The following is a 24,168-nucleotide window of genomic DNA, read 5'->3' as shown; positions in this document are numbered from 1 at the left end:
GCTGATCAGGATGACTGGGTGTCCTTTTTGCCTTTGGCTGAGTTTGCCCTTAATAATCGGGCCAGCTCGGCTACCTTGGTTTCACCGTTTTTCTGCAACTCTGGGTTCCATCCTCGTTTCTCTGCAGGGCAGGTTGAGTCTTCGGACTGTCCTGGTGTGGATACTGTGGTGGACAGGTTGCAGCAGATTTGGACTCATGTAGTGGACAATTTGACCTTGTCCCAGGAGAAGGCTCAACGTTTCGCTGATCGCAGACGCTGTGTGGGTCCCCGACTTCGGGTTGGGGACTTGGTTTGGTTATCTTCTCGTCATATTCCTATGAAGGTCTCCTCTCCTAAGTTTAAACCTCGTTATATTGGTCCGTATAGGATTTCTGAGGTCCTTAATCCTGTGTCTTTTCGTCTGACCCTTCCAGATTCTTTTTCCATACATAACGTATTCCATAGGTCATTGTTGCAGAGATACGTGGCACCCGTGGTTCCATCTGTTGATCCTCCTGCCCCGGTTTTTGTGGAGGGGGAGTTGGAGTATATTGTGGAGAAGATTTTGGATTCTCGTGTTTCAAGACGGAAACTCCAGTATCTGGTTAAGTGGAAGGGTTATGCTCAGGAAGATAATTCCTGGGTCTTTGCCTCTGATGTCCATGCTCCCGATCTTGTTCGTGCCTTTCATGTGGCTCATCCTGGTCGTCCTGGGAGCTCTGGTGAGGGTTCGGTGACCCCTCCTCAAGGGGGGGTACTGTTGTGAATTCTGTGGCAGAGCTCCCTCTTGTGGTCACAAGTGGTACTTCGGCTGATTCTCTCTGTGATCTTCCGTTGGTGGAGAAAAGTGGTACTGCGGCTTCTGAGTTTCCTTCCTCAGGTGATATGGTGAAGTCGTTAGGTGCTACCCTATTTAACTCCACCTGGTGCTTGGATCCTTGCTTCCAGTCAATGTTCTAGTGTTGGACCTGTTTCCTCCTGGAGTGTTCCTGTGGCCTGCTGATATTCATAGCTAAGTTCCTCTTTGCTATTTGTTTGCTGTTTTTTCTATTCCAGCTTGTCAATTTGTTTTTTCTGCTGGCTGGAAGCTCTGGGACGCAGAGGGTGTACCTCTGTGCCGTTAGTTCGGTACGGAGGGTCTTTTTGCCCCCTTTGCGTGGATTTTGTAGGGTTTTGTGTTGACCGCAAAGTTGCCTTTTCTATGCTCGCTCTGTTCAGGAAGTTGGGCCTCACTTTGCTAAATCTATTTCATCTCTACATTTGTCTTTTCATCTTAACTCACAGTCATTATATGTGGGGGCTGCCTTTTCCTTTGGGGTATTTCTCTGAGGCAAGGTAGGCTTATTTTCCATCTTCAGGCTAGCTAGTTTCTCAGGCCGTGCCGAGTTGCATAGGCAGCGTTAGGCGCAATCCACAGCTGCCTCTAGTTGTGTTGGAGAGGATTAGGGACTGCGATCAACAGAGTTCCCACGTCTCAGAGCTCGTTCTTATTTTTTGGGTTATTGCCAGGTCACTGTATATGCACTGACCTCTATGTCCATTGTGGTACTGAATTACCAGCCATAACACTTCTCGTCATATTCCTATGAAGGTTTCCTCTCCTAAGTTTAAACCTCGTTTCATTGGTTCGTATAGGATTTCTGAGGTCCTTAATCCTGTGTCTTTTCGTTTGACCCTCCCAGATTCTTTTTCCATCCATAACGTATTCCATAGGTCATTGTTGTGGAGATACGTGGCACCTATGGTTCCATCTGTTGATCCTCCTGCCCCGGTTTTGGTGGAGGGGGAGTTGGAATATATTGTGGAGAAGATTTTGGATTCTCGTGTTTCAAGACGGAAACTCCAGTATCTGGTTAAGTGGAAGGGTTATGCTCAGGAAGATAATTCCTGGGTCTTTGCCTCTGATGTCCATGCTCCCGATCTTGTTCGTGCCTTTCATATGGCTCATCCTGGTTGTCCTGGGGGCTCTGGTGAGGGTTCGGTGACCCCTCCTCAAGGGGGGTACTGTTGTGAATTCTGTGGCAGAGCTCCCTCCTGTGGTCACAAGTGGTACTTCGGCTAATTCTCTCTATGAGCTTGCGTTGGTGGAGGAGAGTGGTACTGCGGCTTCTGAGTTTCCTTCCTCAGGTGATGTGGTGAAGTCGTTAGGTGCTGCTCTATTTAACTCCACCTAGTGCTTTGATCCTGGTCTTCAGTCAATGTTCTAGTATTGGACTTGCTTCCTCCTGGATCGTTCCTGTGGCCTGCTGCTCTGCATAGCTAAGTTGCTCTTGTGTTATTTTTGTTTGCTGTTTTTTCTGTCCAGCTTGCGTATTTGGTTTTTCTTGCTTGCTGGAAGCTCTGGGACGCAGAGGGTGTACCTCCGTGCCGTTAGTCGGTACGGAGGGTCTTTTTGCCCCCTTTGCGTGGTTGTTTGTAGGGTTTTGTGTTGACCGCAAAGTTACCTTTCCTATCCTCGCTCTGTTCAGAAAGTCGGGCCTCACTTTGCTAAATCTATTTCATCTCTACGTTTGTCTTTTCATCTTAACTCACAGTCATTATATGTGGGGGGCTGCCTTTTCCTTTGGGGTATTTCTCTGAGGCAAGGTAGGCTTATTTTCTATCTTCAGGCTAGCTAGTTTCTCAGGCTGTGCCGAGTTGCATAGGGAGCGTTAGGCGCAATCCACGGCTGCCTCTAGTGTGGTTGGAGAGGATTAGGGATTGCGGTCAGCAGAGTTCCCACGTCTCAGAGCTCGTTCTATGTTTTTGGGTTATTGTCAGGTCACTGTATGTGCTCTGACTTCTATGTCCATTGTGGTACTGAATTACCTAATCATAACATTTATTTATCTATATTCATTTATTGTCCTGTATTAAAATTCCCCTTTTTTATCTCTGTCTCATTTTTTTAATATTATTATCATCATCTTTCTTTATTCTCTTAGACAATGTTATAAGAGTATAGATCTCACATCAGCGCAGGGCACCTATTATACCACCTCCGGTCTTTTCCACCTGGTGCAGTTTTTTTCCTCTCTCCACAATAGTTATACTGCATATTATTGTTCACACTACTCGGTACACTATGTGCACGTGCCGCTTGGTTCTGCGGCGCATGCGCTATTTCACTATTAAATCTAATGTGTTCTATGGACACTGCGCATGCGCAGTTATTTGTAAGCACTGCTGCTCAATACCCCACTTCCTACCACCGCACTCAGCTGTGAGTGGTTTAACACACCACATACTCTATATATAAGAACTTTCCCTAGACTGCAGTACACCTGCCACCACTACAGAGGATTTTCCCTGACTCCCAGCTTACACAATATGCAGGTAATGAGTCTTTTTGTCTCATAGCTCACTTTTCTTACCTGGATTCCTTACCTATTTTTCCAGAATATACTCCTGTCCACCTAAATCATATGTACTACCTGTTGGTCATTTTTCTCTTTATCTCCTTTTGGTCTTCTCAACTTTCTGGGTATTTACCTTATGCTACCTCTGTTTTGGCACTTTGTTTCTTGATACCTGATAACCGTAGTACTTCATATATACAGTATCTTAAGGTTTCACTCTATCCCTCTTTAACGATACAATATATGATTGTGGCATATTTATTATAATGCTCCCACTATGTATATCTTGTCTTCACAGCTGATGGTCACTTGACTGGATGAATTCCTCACACTAATTATATGCTGTGATTCATGTTATTTTGCCTGAATTGTTTTTCACGTTTGCGCCCATTTTTGTGATATATGATCAGATGTTTATGTTCTATTTAGATAATACCTTGATAATTGCCTACCCTGGCCGAAACAACGGTTCTGTTTGATTGAACATTGACTTTAATAAACACATGAGTTCTACAAAGACATTTATTTTGTACCTAAGCTTTGTCATTCAATTTACAGTCGTGGCTGGCACCAGGTTTCAGTCGCGGATATTAACCATTTAAATGTCACTTTCAATTTCTCACAGCAGCATTTGAATGAAAGATATGCCTTTTCAGTTGCAAACTGGCTCCCATCGGTCCCTGCAACATAATTGTGGAGGACTGATGGGCTACTATTTCAGCTGGATTTATGTTAAAGACCCTTGTTGCTTTCATCTCAAGCCTCAGAAGAGTTCGTTAAGAGACAAAATTTTCAATATATGCTGCAATACTGTAATATTGCACTATGCAGCATAAGCAATCAAACCATTGCAGGTTTAAGTTCTCTAAAGGGTCTAAAAATAGTGTAAAAATAAAAAGCAAAGTTTAAAAAAGATGTAAAAGTTGAAATCACCCCACTCTTCATCTGTTAAAAATAAAGAAAAAAGTAAACATATTTGGTATTACCCCATTGATAAAAGTCTAATCTATTGAAATATGGAATGAACAAATCAGAAAGTCAGAACTGAGTTTTTTTGGTCACCTAAAGGCTCTAAAAAATGTAATAATAAGAAATCACAGCATTGTATGTAAAATAAACTGGTATTAATTAAAACAGTTGCTCGCCACGCAAAAATCCAGCTGTCAGTCAGCACTATCAACAGAAACAAATTGTTGCGTGTCTCAAAAAATGGCGACACAAACAAAAAAATCATGCATATTTAATATCACCGTAATTAGTCGAATGTGGACAATAATGTTTCCATGTTATTTTTGCCGCACAATGAACGCCAAAAAAACAAAACTGAAAAAACAATGGTGGAATTTCATTTTCTTCACCATTTCATCAGCTTTGAAATTTTTTACTGTGTTTCAGTACAATATATTGGAAAATGAATGGTCCCATTCAAAGTACAACTTATCCTTAAAAAAAATACTCACATGGAAAATTAAAAAAGTTATGTCTCTTAGGGTTCGCATACACTGGCATATAACATGGAGGAGTGCAATGCGAGAAAATCACCTGTGTTCAATGAGGCAGAGGAGATCTGCAATTCTTTCTTCGTGCCAATTTGGCATGAGTTAAAATTTTGTTCACAATAAATCTAGATTTATTAGGAGTATAGATTAAAGTCAGCTATGTCACAGAAAAACCCCAATTTAAAAAATTACCTTTTTATTAATCATTAATATAAAATCTGGTGCACACAAAACCATCACCAACACAGAGATAAAACTTTAAATAGAAAAACGATAGAAAGACCTTAAGAGGTGCCTTACCCTATAGTCTAATACTAACTGGCACCGTACCTAGCAGCGGAGGTTGGCACCTACGCCATGGCGCCCCCACTCACCGTCGACTGTCCCTTCTAATCTTGATATCCCTCTGGGACAATGGGTAATAAAAAAGAAAGATATAGTATTATTACAAATAAATTAATAGATAGGGATTGTTAAGAGCCAGGAAGGATAAGTGCTGACCCTATATTCCGACCCTACCTAACAGCGGGGGTTGGCACCATAAATTAATCACGACATATGGCGCCCCCACTCCTCGGCGGCTACCCCTAGGGATTGCCCTGCAGAGGGATATAAAATGCTACAGTACAGGGAAACCAAGTCCTGAGAGGGCAATATATATTGGGCTTTTAGCAATCGTTATTACAATTGTAACCATAAAGTACAATATTCATAATGGTTCCAAGGGACCTGTTACGTTTGCACTGATTGATAATTCATATAAGGACCCTTCCACCGCCAAATAAAAAATTATGAGAAAAAGGTTTACTTTAAGGCAATGCTCAGCATCCCTTATCAGCCCCTCACTCAGAGATGCCCAAACCTTCATAGGTCATATGCCCCTTTGTATGTGTGAATATTGAAGCTCATAGACATATGTGTATATGACAATCTCAAAAATATAACTCGACGTGTTTCCCTTCTCAACATGAGGTTCATCAGGAGTATATACACATCTCATTGATGACTGCTACTTAGCTCCATAACAGGTGATGTCCATAGCGATAGTCATCAGCACATGGGTCGGTCCCCACCAGATAGTGTGCCTTGAAGGAAGTTCCCAGATCACCCAAATTATAGAGTCCACCGATTGCAAGAACAAAATCACATGAGTAGTTAGACTCCAATAGACACGCCTCCAGAAGAAGCTACTGCGAAACGCGCGTCGGGGCAGAGGGACGCCGAGGAGTACACACCAGGCCAACAAGTAGGTTGGAAGTCTGTGGGTGAGGACTATTGCATGATTTCATGTATTCCCCTATTAGGGATAGTGACGGTCTATTGGAGTCTATATGGAAACTCTTTGAGAGCCTAATAACAGTATATGCAACCAGGGTACGTCAGATTCACACAGACTGTTCCTCCACCGTGAATTAGTGGTTTAATTTGATTAGTTTGTTTGGCCTGGGCTTTTTGTGCTTACCTCAGGCAATTTAGTCCCTCTTTAGTGAGGATATGCACCTTTCTTTAAATGTAGTAATTCATACATTTTTTTATTGCTGTTAACAAAATACATCTAATAAAATTAATATTTTACATAGTACTATAGTGGGGATCGTATTATTATTTTTTCGATCGCACTTTTTGTGAAGGATATCTTGTATATGGTACGTTCTTGCCCCTTGATCTGGGGGGGCAATACTTTGTTTATTGTGGAGCAAAATTTTGGTGTATATATTACATCCTATAAGTGTTCCCTCTTGCGCATGCGCACATCGAAGCGACTAAGGTACCTATTATAACCCTACCTGAATTGTGCAATTATCTGCATAATATCGGTCTGTATAGTAACACAATTTAAACTAACCACATTGGTTCTTATATAAGGAATAACCAACTGTGATATTACAAATCAGTAATTGGGTGAAAATAAATATATAGAATTGACAGATGCTTCCTCTGTCTTACATGATGCAGTCTCAACAATGGAGAATAAATATTGGAAAAATGACCTATTTTGGTTTATGTATTAAGACTTTTTCAGAAAAGGGACCTACACAATAGGGATCACCTCACATTATAGAAAACACCCAAAATTAATATGTTCATTCAGACCCATAGGGGAAACAATGTCCATCCTGTGGATCCACTTAAGCTCTTTTTGAAGAATCTTTTTTGTCCAGATTGCCACCCCTAATTGACGGGGTGATAACTTCGATCGTACATATGGAGAAGGACTTGAAATCACAGTTGTGGACTTCACGGACATGCCTCAATATGGGAGTATCCCTCGCATGTTTAATGTCCCCAATGTGATCCCCAATCCTCCTTCTGAGCTGCTTTACTGTCTTGCCGACATAATTAAGCGGACAGGTGCACTTAAACATATACACCACACCAGTGGTCTTACAGTTGGCTAAATGTCTACTTTTAAATATCTGTCCCGTACTGGCACTGGAAAATTGTCCCCCAGTTCTTATATAATCACAGAAAGAACAACTTCCACACCTAAACGTACCCACTTGTCTTCTATCCAGCCAAGTACCTTCCTTTTTTGGTGGAGTAAAAGTACTATGTACCAATTGATCTTTTGTAGATCTCCCCCTTCTGAAGGTAATGGCTGGTGTTTGAGATAGACAGTCCTTAATATCTGTGTCAGCCAAAAGTATATCCCAGTATCTGCTGATAATGCCTCACACTTCCCCCCGAGCAGTCATCAAAACTTCCTATCAGCCTCAAAAGGGGGTCCCCATTTGCCTTCTGCCTAGGTTGAAGGACATCTGACCTTGTTAGAGGTTCAACTTGTTTAAATGAATCGTGCAAAATAGGTTCTGGATATCCTCTTTCCATGAATCTGTTCTTTAGATCACGCGCCTCAGTATAGAAAGATGAGTCAGATGAGCAATTCCTTTTCACTCTCAGATATTGTCCTTTGGGGATCCCCCTCCTAAGGCCAAATGGATGATGGCTGCTCCATCTGAGCAAATTATTGGTGGAAGTGGGCTTTCTGAAGATGCTAGTTTGTAAACGGCCCTCCTCATCTTTACTAATCGTGATATCAAAAAAATGGATTAAATGTAGATCAAGTTCAGAAGTAAATCTTAAACCTATATCATTAACATTCAGATCTTGAATGGATCTATCAAAGGAGTGGGCATCTCCAGTCCACAAAATAAAAATGTCATGAAAAAAAAAAACCTAAATAAATAATAATAATAAAATATTGCTCCAATAAATACATTCCTTTATCTAAATAAAAAAAATAATAAAAGTACACATATTTAGTATCGCCGCATCCGTTACGACCCGACCTATAAAACTGTCCCACTAGTTAAACCCTTCAGTGAACACCGCAAAAAAAAAAGAGGCAAAAAACAACGCTTTAGTATTATACCACCGAAAAAAAGTGGAATAGCACACGATCAAAAAGACGGATATAGATAATCATGGTACCGCTGAAAACATCATCTTGTCCCGCAAAAAACGAGCTGCCATACAACATCATCAGTGAAAAAATAAATAAGTTATAGTCCTCAGAATAAAGTGATGCAAAAATAATTATTTTTTGTATAAAATAGTTTTTCTCGTATAAAAGCGCCAAAACATAAAAAAATATAAATGAGGTATTGCTGTAATCGTACTGACCCGAAGAATAAAACTTCTTTATCCATTTTACCAAATGCGAAACAGTATAAATGCCCCCCAAAAATAAATTCATGAATAGCTGTTTTTTGGTCATACTGCCTCACAAAAATCGGAATAAAAAGCGATCAAAAAATGTCACATGCCCGACGATATTACCAATAAAAACATCAACTCGTCCCGCAAAAAACAAGACCTCACATGACTCTGTGGACCAAAATATGGAAAAATTATAGCTCTCAAAATGTGGTAACCCCCAAAATATTTTTTGCAATAAAAAGCGTCTTTTAGTGTGTGACGGTTGCCAATCATAAAAATCCGCTAAAAAACCCGCTATAAAAGTAAATCAAACCCCCCTTCATCACCCCCTTAGTTAGGGAAAAATAAAAAAATTAAAAAAATGCATTTATTTCCATTTTTCCATTAGGGTTAGGGTTAGTACTATGGTTAGGGTTAGGATTAGTGTTAGGGCTAGGGTTAGGGTTAGGGCTAGGGTTAGGCCTAGGGTTAAAGCTAGGGTTAGGGCTAGGGCTATGGTTATCGCTAGGATTTGGATTACATTTACAGTTGGGATTAGGGTTAGGGGTGTGTCATGGTTAGGGTTATGGTTGGGAATAGGGTGAGGGGTGTGTTGGAGTTGAGGTTAGAGGTGTGGTTGGGATTAGGGTTAGGGGTGTGTTTGGGTTAGGGTTTCAGTTAGAATTGGGGGTTTCCACTGTTTAGGCACATCAGGGGCTCTCCAAATGCGACATGGCGTCCGATCTCAATTCCAGCCAATTCAGCATTGAAAAAGTGAAACAGTGCTCCTTCCCTTCCGAGCTCTCTCGTTCGCCCAAACAGGGGTTTACCTCAACATATAGGGTATCAGCGTACTCAGGACAAATTGGACAACAACTTCTGGCATCCAATTTCTCTTGTTACCCTTGGAAAAATAAATAAATAGGGGGCTAAAAATTCATTTTTGTAGGAAAAAATTATTTTTCATTTTCACGGCTCTGCATTATAAACTGTAGTGAAATACTTGGGGGTTCAAAGTTCTCACAACACATCTAGATAAGTTCCTTGGGGGGTCTAGGTACCAATATGGGGTCACTTGTGGGGGGTTTCTACTGTTTAGGTACATCAGGGGTTTGCAAATGCAACATGACGCCTGCCGACCAATCCATCTGAGCCTGCATTCCAAATGGCGCTCCTTCCCTTCCGAGCTCTGCCATGCACCTAAACGGTGGTTCCCCCACATATGGGGTATCAGCGTACTCAGGACAAATTGGACAACAACTTTTGGGGTCCAATTTTTCCTGTTACCCTAGGGAAAATACAAAAATGGGGGCTAAAAAATAATTTTTGTGGAAAAAAAATAATTTTTATTTTCACGGCTCTGCGTCATAAACTGTAGTGAAACACTTGGGGGTTCAAAGCTCTCACAACACATCTAGATAAGATCCTTACGGGGTGTACTTTCCAAAATGGTGTCACTTGTGGGAAGTTTCAATGTTTAGGCACATTAGTGGTTCTCCAAAAGCAACATGGCGTTCCATCTCAATTCCAGCCAATTTTGCATTGAAAAGTCAAATGGCGCTCCTTCTCTTCTGAGCTCTGCCATGCGCCCAAACAGTGGTTTACCCTCACATATGGGGTATCAGCGTACTCAGGACAAATTGCACAACAACTTTTGGGGTACAATTTCTTCTAGTACCCTTGGGAAAATAAAAAATTGGGGCGAAAATTTCATTTTTGTGAAAAAATATTATTTTTTATTTTTTCAGCTCTACTTTATAAGCTTCTGTGAAGCATTTTTGGGTCAAAATGCTCACCACACATCTAGACAAGTTCCTTAGGGGGGTCTACTTTCCAAAATGGTGTCACTTGTGGGGGTTTCAATGTTTAGCCACATTACTGGCTCTCCAAAAGCAACATGGTATCTAATTTCAATTCCAGCCAATTTTGCATTGAAAAGTCAAATGGCGCTCCTTCCCTTCCGAGCTCTGACATGCGCCCAAACAGTGGTTTACCCCCATATATCAGATATCAGGGTACTCAGGACAAATTGTACAACAACTTTTTGGGTCCATTTTCTCCTGTTACCCTTGGTAAAATAAAACAAATTGGAGCTGAAGTAAATTTTTTGTGAAAAAAAAATTAAATGTTCATTTTTTTTTTAAACATTCCAATAGAGTTGAGCGACTTTTACTTCTTTAGGATCGAGTTGGGTTTTGCGATACCCGACTTTTGAGAAAGTCGGGTTTCGCAAAACCCAACTCGTTCCTAAAAAAGTAAAAGTCGCTCAACTCTATTGGAATGTTTTAAAATAAAATAATCGGCCGATTTCACCCGACCCGACTTTTAAGAAAGTCGGGTCGGGTGAAATCGGCCGAATAATGCGAAAAGTCGGGGACCGACCGAAACACGAAACCCAATGCAAGTCAATGGGGAATCAAAGTCGGCAGTGAGTGGAGGAGAGGAAAACACCTACAGTGTCCATTTTAATGCCAAAAACATCAATTCTTATTTCTTAAGCTTGTCAATCTTAATTTACTTTATAATAATAGTTAGGCATTGAAAACTGGGGCTCAATTGGCTAAAGTTGTGAGGGGGTAGGGCTGGCTCAAGATTTTCGTGGGCCCAGGAAACGCTGAATACATCATGGCGGTGGAGCAGGGAGAGGTAAGTACTTCAACTTTGCAAGTGCTGTGATCCTGAGTGTGACGTCAGAGCAAGACGATAAGAGAGTGGACCCTCTGGGTCACGGTACTGACGCACCCGGGGGCGAGCGAACCCTGAGATGAAAACCCCTATACAGGGATAGTTGGGAGCAAGCCCGAGGGGGACAAGTACCGTAACAGCTGGTGCCAAGAGGGACGGCTCTAAAGGAAGACAGGAGAGGGAGGATGGGAGAAGACAAACTGAACAGTGGGAAAATGGAAGCGGGAAAAAACAAGGAACGGATAACAGGAGGCAGGACAAAAACAATGGAGAAGACAGGGGTTAATAAGAGAAAAGCCTGCAATAGCAGACCAGGCAGGAACGGAATGAAACCGAACCAAACGAGACCAGAAACAGTGTACGAACTGCACACAATAATCAGGCACCTCCATTAAGGAGGAGACGCCTGATATAGCCAGAGAAAGTACCTGATAGGAGGACCAGAAGCGCGGAAGGGGTTAAGAGGAAGAAGGAGCGCGCGCCCGCGTCCTAAGGCGCATGTGTGGAGCAGGCACAGGACGGGAGAAGGAGGAAGTGCGGACACCACGCCGGAACCCCCGAGCAGCAGGAGGAGGAACCGGGGAACCGGCGCAATGCTGAGAACGGCACGCGGAGATGCCACGAGAGGAGCCGGCAGGAGCAGCGGCCACAGCGCCAGGGAGAGCGGGTATGACAGTACCCCCCTCTTAAGACTCCCCCCTCCGAGGTTGAGTAAGAATCTTCTCAGAATCCGTGGAGCATTAATGTTCTCCCTAGTTTCCCAAGACCTCTCCTCAGGACCAAACCCCTTCCAATCAATAAGATAGAAGATTCTCCCTCTAACCCTCTTCATAGCCAGAATGTCCCTTACTTCGAAATCCTTATCAATGCAAGAAGGTTGAGGAGAGTCAAGTGGTGCAGAACAGAAACGATTAAGGATGAGAGGTTTCAAGAGCGAGACATGGAAGGCGTTAGGGACTCGGAGCGAAGCCGGCAATCTCAATCTATAGGCCACGTCGTTAATTCGTCCCAAAATTTCGAAGGGACCGATGTATCGAGGACCCAACTTGTAAGAAGGAACTTTCAAACGGATATGTTTAGTCGAAAGCCAGACTTTGTCACCAGGACGGTACGGTGGAAGATCTCTCCTCCTCTTATCAGCGTGTCTCTTCATCTGAGCAGCGGCCCGTACGAGCGCCTCCTTGGTCTCTCTCCAAATTTGGGAAAATTCCGAAGAAAGAGCATCCGCTGCAGGTACTCCAGAAGAAGAAGACATAGGAAGAGGTATTCCTGGGTTAAGACCAGAGACCACAAAAAATGGAGTTTTAGAAGTAGCCTCACTGGAATGATTATTATGGGCGAACTCGGCCCAAGGGAGAAGAGTCACCCAATCATCGTGATGAGCGTTGGTAAAGTTGCGAAGATAGGAAGTCAAAATTTGATTTATCCTCTCCACTTGCCCATTGGTCTGAGGGTGATAAGCGGAGGAAAAATCCAGCGATATGCCTAGGAGCTTACAGAGTGCTCTCCAGAACTTGGAGGTAAATTGAACCCCCCGATCAGACACAATTCGCAGGGGAAGTCCATGTAATCTAAAAATATGCTGGAAGAAAATTTTTGCCAACTCCGGAGCCGAGGGTAGTCCAGGCAAGGGAATAAAATGGGCCATCTTGGAGAAGCGATCCACCACCACAAGGATGGTTGTACACCCAGAGGAGCGAGGCAGATCTGTAACGAAATCCATGGCTATTGGTTGCCAAGGGACTTCGGGAACGGGTAATGGATGTAAGAGACCACAAGGCAATTCTCTAGGTACTTTGTTTCTAGCACAAGTCATGCAGGAGGCTACGAAGTCCGAGACATCTTGTCGTAGAGACGGCCACCAATAATACCGGGAGAGTAGGGCAAGAGTCTTCTTGGTACCGACATGTCCGGCAATCTTGGAAGAATGTCCCCAATGCAATACCTCTGTTCTCTTGTCACACGGGACAAAAGTTCTGCCAGGTGGAACAGAGAGGAGATTTGAGGGAGCTACCATGATGAATTTGGCAGGATCAATAATATGAGAAGAGTCCTCTTCCGTCTCGGGAGATTGCAAGGACCGAGAAAGCGCATCTGCTTTAGAATTCTTGTCTCCGGGTCGAAAATGAAGTTTGAAATCAAAACCAGAGAAAAATAAAGACCATCTGGCTTGCCTGGAATTGAGTCTCTGAGCGGATTGAATGTAGGCTAAGTTCTTGTGGTCAGTGAAAATTTTAAAGGGGTGAACGGCCCCCTCTAAAAGGTAACGCCATTCTTGCAGGGCCATCTTTATGGCTAGCAATTCTCGATCTCCAATAGAATAATTGCACTCAGCGGGAGAAAATGACTTCGAGAAGAATCCACAAGGAACCAGGCGACCAGAGAGAGATCTTTGAGAGAGAACTGCCCCGGCTCCCGAAGAGGAGGCATCCACCTCAAGGATGAAGGGCCTGCTGGCTACAGGTTGATGAAGAACAGGAGCAGAAGCAAAGGCCTGTTTCAAGGTGAGAAAGGCGTCTTCAGCCTCTGGAGGCCAAACGTTGGGTTTTGCTCCTTTCCTGGTAAGAGCGACGAGAGGTTTAGTTACAGAGGAGAAATGCGGAACAAATTGCCTGTAGTAGTTTGCAAAGCCCAAGAATCGTTGGATGGCCTTAACTCCGATAGGACGGGACCACTTGAGTACGGCAGACAATTTCTCAGGGTCCATCTCCAACCCCCTGTCAGAAATAATGTACCCTAAGAAGGGCAAGGAAGTCTGTTCAAACAAACACTTCTCGATCTTCGCGTAGAGATGATTATCTCGAAGTCGTTGTAGAACCAGACGAACGCTTCTCCTGTGAGAGGATAAGTCGGGTGAAAAAATAAGGATGTCGTCCAGGTATACCACCACGCAAGAATACAGTAAGTCGCGGAAGATCTCATTCACGAATTCCTGGAAGACTGCTGGAGCGTTACAGAGACCAAAGGGCATGACCAGGTATTCATAATGACCATCCCGAGTGTTAAAGGCGGTCTTCCACTCGTCTCCAGCGCGAATTCGGACCAAATTATAGGCTCCTCGCAAATCTAGTTTGGAAAAAATTCGAGCTCCTCTCAGTCGGTCGAACAGTTCAGGAATCAACGGTAGAGGATATCTATTCTTGACCGTAATGCGTTCAGGCCTCGGTAGTCTATACAAGGCCGAAGGGATCCATCTTTCTTCCGGACGAAGAAAAAACCGGCTCCCGCTGGGGAAGAGGACTTTCGGATGAAACCCTTAGCCAGATTCTCCCGGATGTATTATGACATAGCTAAGGTCTCTGCTGGAGACAAAGGATAGGTTCTTCCCTTAGGAAGGGAAACTCCAGGAATTAGCTCGATAGGGCAGTCATAGGTACGATGTGGGGGAAGAGACTCCGCTTCCTTCTTATCAAAGACATCGGCAAAAGAGTGATAAGCCGAAGGAAGATCTGGAAGATTGACGGGCGCTTGAGGAAGATCGGGACGGGAAACGGACAGCAGACAACGTTCATGACAACCGTGACCCCAGCGGAGTATCTCTCCGGAATGCCAATCCAGAACTGGCTCGTGCGACCTGAGCCAGGGTAGGCCCAAGAGCAGGGCATGAGAAAGATTGGGCAAAACATAAAATGCAATCTTCTCCCGGTGTAGAGCACCAATCTGCATCTCCAACTCGAGAGTAACCATTTTGATGGGAACAGGTAATGGTTTGCCGTCCACTGCAGAGATTAGATGCGGGGTCTTAAGGGTAACCACTGGAATCCGAAATTTTTTCACCTCCTCCTCTCGGATGAAATTACCAGCCGCACCCGAGTCCACATACGCCTCCACAGACCTACGCTCAAGACCTAAAAGAATCAAAGCTGAAATAGTAAGGGGAAGAGAGGGATTTGGGTCACCTAGGGAAGCCTCTCTTACCTGACCTAGGTGGAGAAGTTTCCCGGCCTCTCTGGACAGGAACGCAGGAAATGATTAACCCCTCCGCAGTAGAGACACAAGCCTTGTGCCAACCTCTCCCTGCGTCGCTGTTCTGACAACCTAACTCGATCCACCTGCATAGGTTCAGGGACGGGAGAAGCGGGAGAAGTGGAAGACCTGACCGGAGGAGAAGCAGGTACCCAGTTAGTTTTAGAGGACCTCCTCTCCCTGACTAATTCCCGAGAACGTTCCTGGAAACGTAAATCAATACGTGTGGCCAGGGATATTAGATCCTCTAAGGTAGTAGGGGTATCCCGACCAGCAAGCTCATCCTTAATCTTGGACGAAAGCCCTCTCCAAAACGCCCCTACCAATGCCTCATTATTCCACCCGAGCTCAGAGGAAAGTGTCCGGAAGCGGATGGCGTATTGCCCAACAGTAAGATTAGCTTGTTGTAGATTAAAGAGGGACTCGGTAGTAGAAGCCACCCAACCTGGCTCATCAAAGACCTTACGAAATGTGTCTAAGAAAACCTGTATGCTGGCAACTACCGGATCATCCCGCTCCCACAAAGGGTTTACCCAAGACAGAGCCTCTCCCTCCAGATGAGACACAATAAAGGCCACCTTAGCACGATCCGAGGGATACTGCTGGGGCAGAAGCTCGAAGTGCAAACGGCACTGATTCAAAAAACCCCGACACAGTTTGGGATCACCACTAAATCTAGGGGGCTTTCCCAAACGAGGAGGAGGTAGAGGTACTGAATCACGCTGGGAGACAGAGGCGGCGGCCGCAGACTGTAGGGAAAGGAGACGGTCGTCAACGGATGCCATATAGGTAAGGATATGGGACTGGGTATCTCGCTGCTGCGCCAGCTCCTGCTGGAGTCCTGCCAGCAGAGGGGCGTTACCAGGATCAGAAGTCTGTAAAGCAGTTAACCGGGAGTCCATAGACTTCATGACGGACATGATCCGGCTCTGATTCTCCCGTAGGAACAACAGCTCTTTCTGAGTTGCTGCAGAGGCACCAGCGGGGTCCATGGCCTGATTATACTGTGACGTCAGAGCAAGACGATAAGAGAGTGGACCCTCTGGGTCACGGTACTGACGCACCCTACTGACGCACCCGGGGGCGAGCGAACCCTGAGATGAAAACCCCTATACAGGGATAGTTGGGAGCAAGCCCGAGGGGGACAAGTACCGTAACAGCTGGTGCCAAGAGGGACGGCTCTAAAGGAAGACAGGAGAGGGAGGATGGGAGAAGACAAACTGAACAGTGGGAAAATGGAAGCGGGAAAAAACAAGGAACGGATAACAGGAGGCAGGACAAAAACAATGGAGAAGACAGGGGTTAATAAGAGAAATGCCTGCAATAGCAGACCAGGCAGGAACGGAATGAAACCGAACCAAACGGGACCAGAAACAGTGTACGAACTGCACACAATAATCAGGCGCCTCCATTAAGGAGGAGACGCCTGATATAGCCAGAGAAAGTACCTGATAGGAGGACCAGAAGCGCGGAAGGGGTTAAGAGGAAGAAGGAGCGCGCGCCCGCGTCCTAAGGCGCATGTGTGGAGCAGGCACAGGACGGGAGAAGGAGGAAGCGCGGACACCACGCCGGAACCCCCGAGCAGCAGGAGAAGGAACCGGGGAACCAGCGCAATGCTGAGAACGGCACGTGGAGATGCCACGAGAGGAGCCGGCAGGAGCAGCGGCCGCAGCGCCAGGGAGAGCGGGTATGACACTGAGCAAGCAGGGGGGCCACTAGTTGGCACTGGCACAGGGCCCCTCATAGAATGGCGGTGTGTTTGACAGCGGGCGGCGCCTCCCACTGCCAAAGACACTTTTGCGTACTATGAGGGGCCCTGTGCCAGTGCCAACGAGTATGCCCCCCACCTGATGAAGGAACCTGCACTTTCATCTGCACCTTCCTCTTTGTCCCCATGTAAGGTGGTATAGTATGCGGGAAGGGGAACCTGACTTTCAGCAGGGTCAGATTCTGGCTGTGTAGAGTGCAAGGGGAATGTAGTGGTCTGGGTCAATGTACCAGCATTCTCATCTAGCAGTGGCTGGGCAATGAGCAGGATGAGGAGGAAACACAGATATAGGCCCAAAATAAAAAGGTAGGCTAAAAGCAGTTCAAAATTGGTAACAGGACTAAACAGGCGGCATAGCTTTGTTCAGTGGAGGACAACTGTAATGAGGGGCGCAGACACAGTTAGTATGCCCAAAATAAAAAAGTAGGCTAAATGCAGTTCAAAATTGGTAAGAGGAGTACACAGGCGGCACAGCTTTGTTCAGCGGAGGAGGACAACTGTTATGAGAGGCTCACACAGACTTAGTAGGCCTAAAATAAAAAAGTAGGCTAAATGCAGTTCAAAATAGGTAAGAGGAGTACACAGGCGGCATAGCTTTTTTCAGCGGAGGAGGACAACTGTTATGAGAGGCTCACACAGACTTAGTAGGCCTAAAGTAAAAAAGTAGGCTAAATGCAGTTCAAAATTGGTAAGAGGAGTACACAGGCAGCATATCTTTGTTCAGCGGATGAGGACAACTGTAATGAGAGGCTCACACAGTTACTAGACCCAAGTAAGTAAGTAGGCTAAATGCAGTTCAAAATTGTTAAAAGGAGTACACAGGCAGCATAGCTTTTGTCAGTGGAGGAGGACAACTGTTATGAGAGGCTCACACAGTTACTAGGCCCAAGTAAGTAAGTAGGCTAAATGCAGTTCAAAATTGGTAAGAGGAGTACACAGGCAGCATAGCTTTGTTCAGCGGAGGAGGACAACTGTTATGAGAGGCTCACAAAGTTACTAGGCCAAAGTAAGTAAGTAGGCTAAATGCAGTTCAAAATTGGTAACAGGAGTACACAGACGGCATTGCTTTGTTCAGTGGAGGACAACTGTAATAAGTGGCTCAGTCAGACTTAGTAGGCCTAAAATAAAAAAGTAGGCTAAATGCAGTTCAAAATTGGTAACAGGAGTACGCAGGCGGCATTGCTTTTTTCATTGGAGGACAACTGTAATAAGTGGCTGACACAGTTAGTAGGCCCAAATAATAAAGTGGGATAAATGTCAGCAAAAAAAATGTTCATAAATAAACTGGTGGCATAGCTAGGTACCAGGGTGGGCTCCTCTGCTGAGTAGTAGACAGTGGTAGTTGGCGCAAAGTATTAACTGGTCTAAATGGAGGCCAGGGCCCCTGTATATTTTTACTATCATCTATCATTTCAACAAATTTGTATTGGTGCCATTGGAGGATTTAACAGCACAGACTACACAGTGGTGGAGCAGGGAGAGGTAATTTTTGCAAGTGGTAGAGCACTGTTCGAGCTGGGAGGGAACACTCTCTCGTGGGCGGCGGTACTGGCACAGGGCCCCTCATATTACAATAGTGTATCTGAACGTTGGTTGTGCACCACCACTATCAGAGACACTTCATTGTACTATGAGGGACCCTGTGTCAGTGCCGTTGCCCAAGAGTGGGCATACCCACCTGTCCAGGAAAATGGCACTCGCACGGGTGCTTGCACCAAGTGGTGACCACGGCCCTGTGGGGGGAGTCAGCTCATTTAGGGAGGTATAAAAATGGCCTATGGTGGACATTCAGCAGCTGCAAATGGAGGAATTGGAGCAGTCAGTAAGAGGAGGCCAAAAGCAAGACATTTTTAAGGCAAGCTAGGTGTCATCAAGGGAAGGTGGGGCAAAATAATTTGAAATCCATGATTGGTTCATTTGAATGAAGGTTAGATCATCAACATTTCTGTAGTGCCTATCCTGTTTCCAACCGGTTGTGTGGTGTGGTAATTCAGATGGTCTCTATGGTATTTGAAACACATTATGGTAATCATCAACAAATTAACTTTGGATATTATCAGGATCTGAAAATAAATTATACTTCCTCTGGTTATTGCCCTATATTATGATTTCAAGGAATAAAAAGGTGCAGCTGCCTACAAACTAGGTAAAGTTAGTCCCAAATTACCAGGGACTGACACCAGGTGCTGAGCTAAAAGACAACATTAATATGGCTTTAACAGTAAAACCATCATATTCAACCCTTTTTCATTAAACTTGTTTTTAGGTTTGTTTTGTAGAAAACATTACAGGGCTGTAGTGTATTGACCTTTCAGTGTTAGATGCTGGGCTAAATGGCCAGTGTTAGATTATATTTTGTAAACTGCATGGCTGCTGTACATCAAGTCTGATAAATTAATTGGTGTTTACCATGTTTGCCTCCTCTTATAAGCTCATTTATTTCCTTGGGTTCTGTTGTTTTGTAAAACTTTTCTTAATTAGGTCATTTTAACATGAATGGATTATAAGTGCAAATAATATTGAAAAATAATACATTTTGGGACTACCAATTCATGTATTTAATTACCTGTTTTGGGTATCTGTTCATGTTTTTTCTTGGGTTCTGCTGGCTCCTCATGTTTCACTGAAGTCTCTGCTGAGGAACACATTTTACAGATATTTGTGTAAAAGCTATTTTTAATAAAATATTATTTGATAATGTTTCCAATTTGTTCAGTAACATACCTTTGTCTTTTTTGGATTCTGGTGGTATTTCTTGTTTCTTCTTAGATTCTACTAACTCTTCATGTTTTTTCTTTGGTTCTGCTAGTTCTGTATGCTTTTTCTTGGATTCTGCTGGCTCTACGAGCTTTTTCTTGGAATCTGCTGGCTTTTCATGTTTTTTGAAAGGTTTTTCTTTCTGGTCATCTGTTTTCTTGGGTTCTATAACCTCTTCATGTTTTTTCTTGGTAACAGGTGGCTTTTTCTTGGGCTCTGCTGACTCTTCATATTTAAGCTTGGTCTCTGCTGGTTCTTTTTGTTTGATCTTGGATTCTAATGGTTCTTTATCCTTTTTGCTAGGTTTTTCTAGTTCTCCATGCTTTTTCTTAGGTTCAACAGGCAAATCATGCATTTTCTTGTGTTCTGTTGGCATAACATATTTTTTCTTGGGTTCTGCTGGCTCTTCATGTTTTTTCTTGGGTTCTGCAAGGTCGACAAGCTTTTTCTTGGGTTCTACTGTCTCTTCATGTTTTTTCTTGGGTTCTGATGGCTCTTTATGTATTTTCTTAGATTCTGCTGTGCAGAAAATGTCACATTTGTAGTCTCTTTAATGTGTTTTAGATTTAGACATTTAAAACATTGATAGTATATGTAATTAATGTCTCATATGTGGATATCTACATTGCATATAATTGATTAATGTGGGTATACTGGGGTCTCTTGACCCTTACACTTGACAAGTGTAAAGGTCATTAATGGCTGCAACCAGGCAGAGATAGAATGGGGAGGTTGTCAAACATGTGCACATCTACTTAATTTTTTTTTATTAATGCATAAAAATAAATATTAGGTCCTATCATTAAATTATCATGGTACTTTTTTTGTTCTTCTCATTCTGCTCTTTGTCTCTATGACGAGGAACATGTTTGTGCTTCAGGGCGGTCTGTGGGCAGGTCTCATCTTGGTTTCTCTGGCCTAAAGGACAAAGATAAGACTCTGCCTACAGTGCCATCCTGGTGCACGGGCATATCATTAGCGGAAAACTTCTAATACTGATTACACAAAAATCACAAGATGGATTTCTTCACCCTAGGTATCTTTTTTATCAATGTAAAAGTGTCAAAATGACAATGCCTGTAGTTTACTTGGCAAAATCTGACTGATAAGTTTGTTTTAAAAAAAATAACAGTCACCTCTATCAAGATCTCATAACTTGGTTATTCCCTGCTTCTTTATTCTGGTCCAGTTTTCATTCAGAGGCTTAAAATCTGCTTCATGCCATTGGTCTGGTTGGGTATTTGGTGCCCATGGCACTCACTAGGCCTCACAGTGTCATGACAATGCAAAAAGTCAAGTCAGCCATGATAACATATTGTAAGGACTTCTCGGGTCCAAATTATATAATGAACAGCATAAAATATGTCCAGGACAAAGACTCTTATGCAAACAGTCCATATGCTCTAGGTAAAAGCAAATATGTAGAAACAGAGAGGCAGATACATTGTGTAATGATCTGAGGTCTGCACCTGTGGCGGCATTTCAGGGTACACACCCTTCCTGTTTGCATCGGAGATTGTGTTATTTATTCACAATGGTGATTATGATGAATAGTAATTCAATGAACTTATTCTAATACCTATACTAATGTAAATACTATATGGAAATATTGAAATACAATTATAAAGGTAATTTTTGGAACAGATTGGATGTATTTTATGCTGTTTGCTATATGGTTTGGACTTTAAGCAGTGGGAAGGAACAACTGCATAAGGTGAAAATATGATAAATCGGGATTTGGTCAGTCCAACCTACTATTTTGAAAGGTCAACTGAGGGACAGAGAAGCCTAATATGAGTATTAATTAATGTATTTTTTAATCTCTTTTTGGCACTTTTGAATCATGAAAATCACTATAAATCTTAAAAAATCACATAAAAGACAAATTAAATAACAAAGGAAATTGAATTATGAAGTTGAATTATGGAATACGTTTCATAAATTTCAAGAAGAATTTGATTCTATTTGAAGTAATTCAAATGTCTCTAAAAATGAAAGCAAAACTTTAAAACTCCAACGGTAGTAGAAGGTACTAGGAGAGATTTACTGATTAGGCAATATAGGACCAACTGGCTTAAAATCAGAGATTTCATAATATTATATTTTTTTTTACCTTATTAAGATTTTGCTTTTGCTTTCTTAATGTTAATATCAGGGATGTTTCAATTTCCATTACAGCTAGAAAACTTGCAGTGTAAAAACTTTAGGTAAATTAGATAACAACAATACTTTCTTTATTGTATTCCACAGTTGCTCTTCCAAGTTTTTAATTGAGTTTTCTGGACTCTTCATTTTTTTCTTTTTCAGAAGGAGTAATTGCATCATAATTTTGAGAAAATTGTTAACTAATGTTTGAAATAGGTACATTTGGAAGCACTATCATTATGGAGGTATTATAATATAGCTAGATATTGCCTAGGTTTTGCTGGCAATGTATATTTTTAATGTTTTTGTCAGCTCTTTTCCATTTTAGAACAAATTTAGAATTTTTCTTGCATTCTGTTTGATTATCTTATGTTTTATTGGGCCTCTTTACATTCACATGAGGATTTGACTCTTATTTTAACTGAAAGGGAGTTACCATTGTGAGATATTTAGACCAGAAGAGCAGACTGACAGTTATATGTCTCACATTGGTAGTGCTATCATTTAAAAAGATCTGGAGGCAGATTCTAAGGGAGATATGTTATCTAGCTCATAGATCTTAACAGCTCATTTACATATTGAAATCAATGTGTATTGCTCTGGAATAAGACATCAGATCACAGCTATCAAGGTATCATTTTATAGGTTCTATGACCTATATGCCTATATAGACCGCTTTGAAGGGTTGATCCTGTAAGGGGGTGGCAGGCCCTCTCAGTTGCGCCCTCCTCTCCTTTCAGGTGAGCCCCTGTACACTTTATGTACCATGATGTAATGTACAACTTTGGCAAAAATTAACAGACCGCCACATCAAAACCCTGTCATAGGCAGCCCAATCTCCAGACCTGAACTCCATTGAAAACCTCAGGAATGTAATCAAGAGGATGATGGATAGTCACAAGCCATCAAACAATGAAGAACTGCTTACATTTTTGTGCCAGAAGCAGTGTGAAAGACTGGTGGAAAGCATGCCAAGACGCATGAAAGCTGTGATTAAACATCATGGTTATTCCACAAAATATTGATTTCGAAACTCTTCCTGAGTTAAAACATAAGTGCTGTTGTTTCTAAATGATTATGAACTTGTTTTCTTTGCATTATTTGAGGTCTGAAAGCGCTGTTTTTTAAATTTTGACCATTTTTCTTAATCAGAAAAAAAATGCAAAAATTATTGCTTGGAAATTCAGAGACATGTTGTCAGAAGTTTATAGAATAAAAGAACAATTTACATTTTACAACAAAAATATACCTATAAAGAGAAAAATCAGATGTTCAAACTGAACATTTAGCAGTGGTCTCTTAATTTTTGCCAGAGCTATATATTGTGTTTTTATATGTAGTTCTTCTTGTCTTTTTAGTGCATACTTCTTTACAATTACCATTAATACTTCTTGTTGCCAGAATGGCACAAAGATGTTTATGCCACTTGGCTACTATGAGTACAGGGAAAACGGGTCAAACACATGAAGAAAGAGAGGTGCAAAAAGCCATAGAAAGTCAACAGACAGATGAACTGCCGACACCAGGCATGCAGCATTGCACTGTTGGGATACTCTCTCCACCAACCCAGGGTCAGCAGCATTGCCCCTCTTCTGCAGCTGCCGGTCTCCTGAGGAAGAGACCATGCCTTCTGTGACCTGCTCCCTCTCCACCAACCCCAAGGTAAGATACCTTAATTTCGGACTATAAGATGGACCCCCAACTTTAATATTTTTTTTCCTATTTTCCACCCCCCCAAATTTGGGATGCGTCTTATGGTCCAGTGTGTCCTATAGTCCAATAACGCGGTAGTCAGCAGTCAAGTAGTCACTACATTAAGGGGTAAAGAGGAAGAAGAGAGCTTTCTGCAAGAGGAGCTCTTCACTTGATTAATACACCTGGGTCATAAATTATGTGTATGGTGTAGTCTTTCAATACTTATTGCAGACAGCATAACATTTTTGTGCCATTTTAGCTAATGGGAATACTTAGCTTTTGCTATAATATTCTACCTTTACATAGGGCAGTATATTGAGCAAATGTATCCATTTAATCTAAGGTCACTGCTAAGTAATTTTATTATAACATTCCCCCTAGTTGTAGATGAGACACATCTGTGTATGCTATTTTCTTTGAATGTAGTCATATTACTATGTCATAATATTACACTGTGGTCAAGAGACATATTGTAGTCTTACTTAAATCCAAAACCTATAAGTACAGTTACAATTCAAGAACAATTTGCAATTTCAGAAGCTATACAATATAACATTGTAAAGTGTATTACCTTTCTTTGGTTCTGCTGGCAATTGCACTTTCTTGGACTTTGAGGGCTCTGTAAAACATATGAAATAATTTTCACCTACAGAAAAGATGACTGAAATATAGCAAATGTTTCACATGTGTCTAAA

The 24,168-nt window shown here is 42.6% G+C and overlaps 1 protein-coding gene across 25 annotated transcripts in view; it reads right to left on the bottom strand.

The window, feature by feature from the left end:
• Positions 1-24,168, bottom strand: part of LOC138637428 (titin homolog) — a 1,151,517-nt gene that overhangs the window by 291,278 nt on the left and 836,071 nt on the right. For 22 of the 25 annotated variants that reach the window (XM_069726100.1, XM_069726106.1, XM_069726124.1 and 19 more), the window contains 3 exons: positions 24,045-24,092; positions 19,601-20,152; positions 19,443-19,511 (listed from right to left, as the gene is read on the bottom strand). In XM_069726100.1, the coding sequence (XP_069582201.1) occupies positions 19,443-19,511; positions 19,601-20,152; positions 24,045-24,092 (669 nt within the window). The remainder of the gene's footprint in view (positions 1-19,442; positions 19,512-19,600; positions 20,153-24,044; positions 24,093-24,168) is intronic. The other 3 variants (XM_069726103.1, XM_069726102.1, XM_069726126.1) reach the window with 3 other exon arrangements.

This window comes from Ranitomeya imitator, chromosome 5 (assembly GCF_032444005.1).
Source record: "Ranitomeya imitator isolate aRanImi1 chromosome 5, aRanImi1.pri, whole genome shotgun sequence".
NCBI classification, from domain to species: Eukaryota; Metazoa; Chordata; class Amphibia; order Anura; family Dendrobatidae; genus Ranitomeya; species Ranitomeya imitator.
Note: the sequence above shows the minus strand (reverse complement) of the source record. Positions and strands in the feature narration are given on the sequence as shown.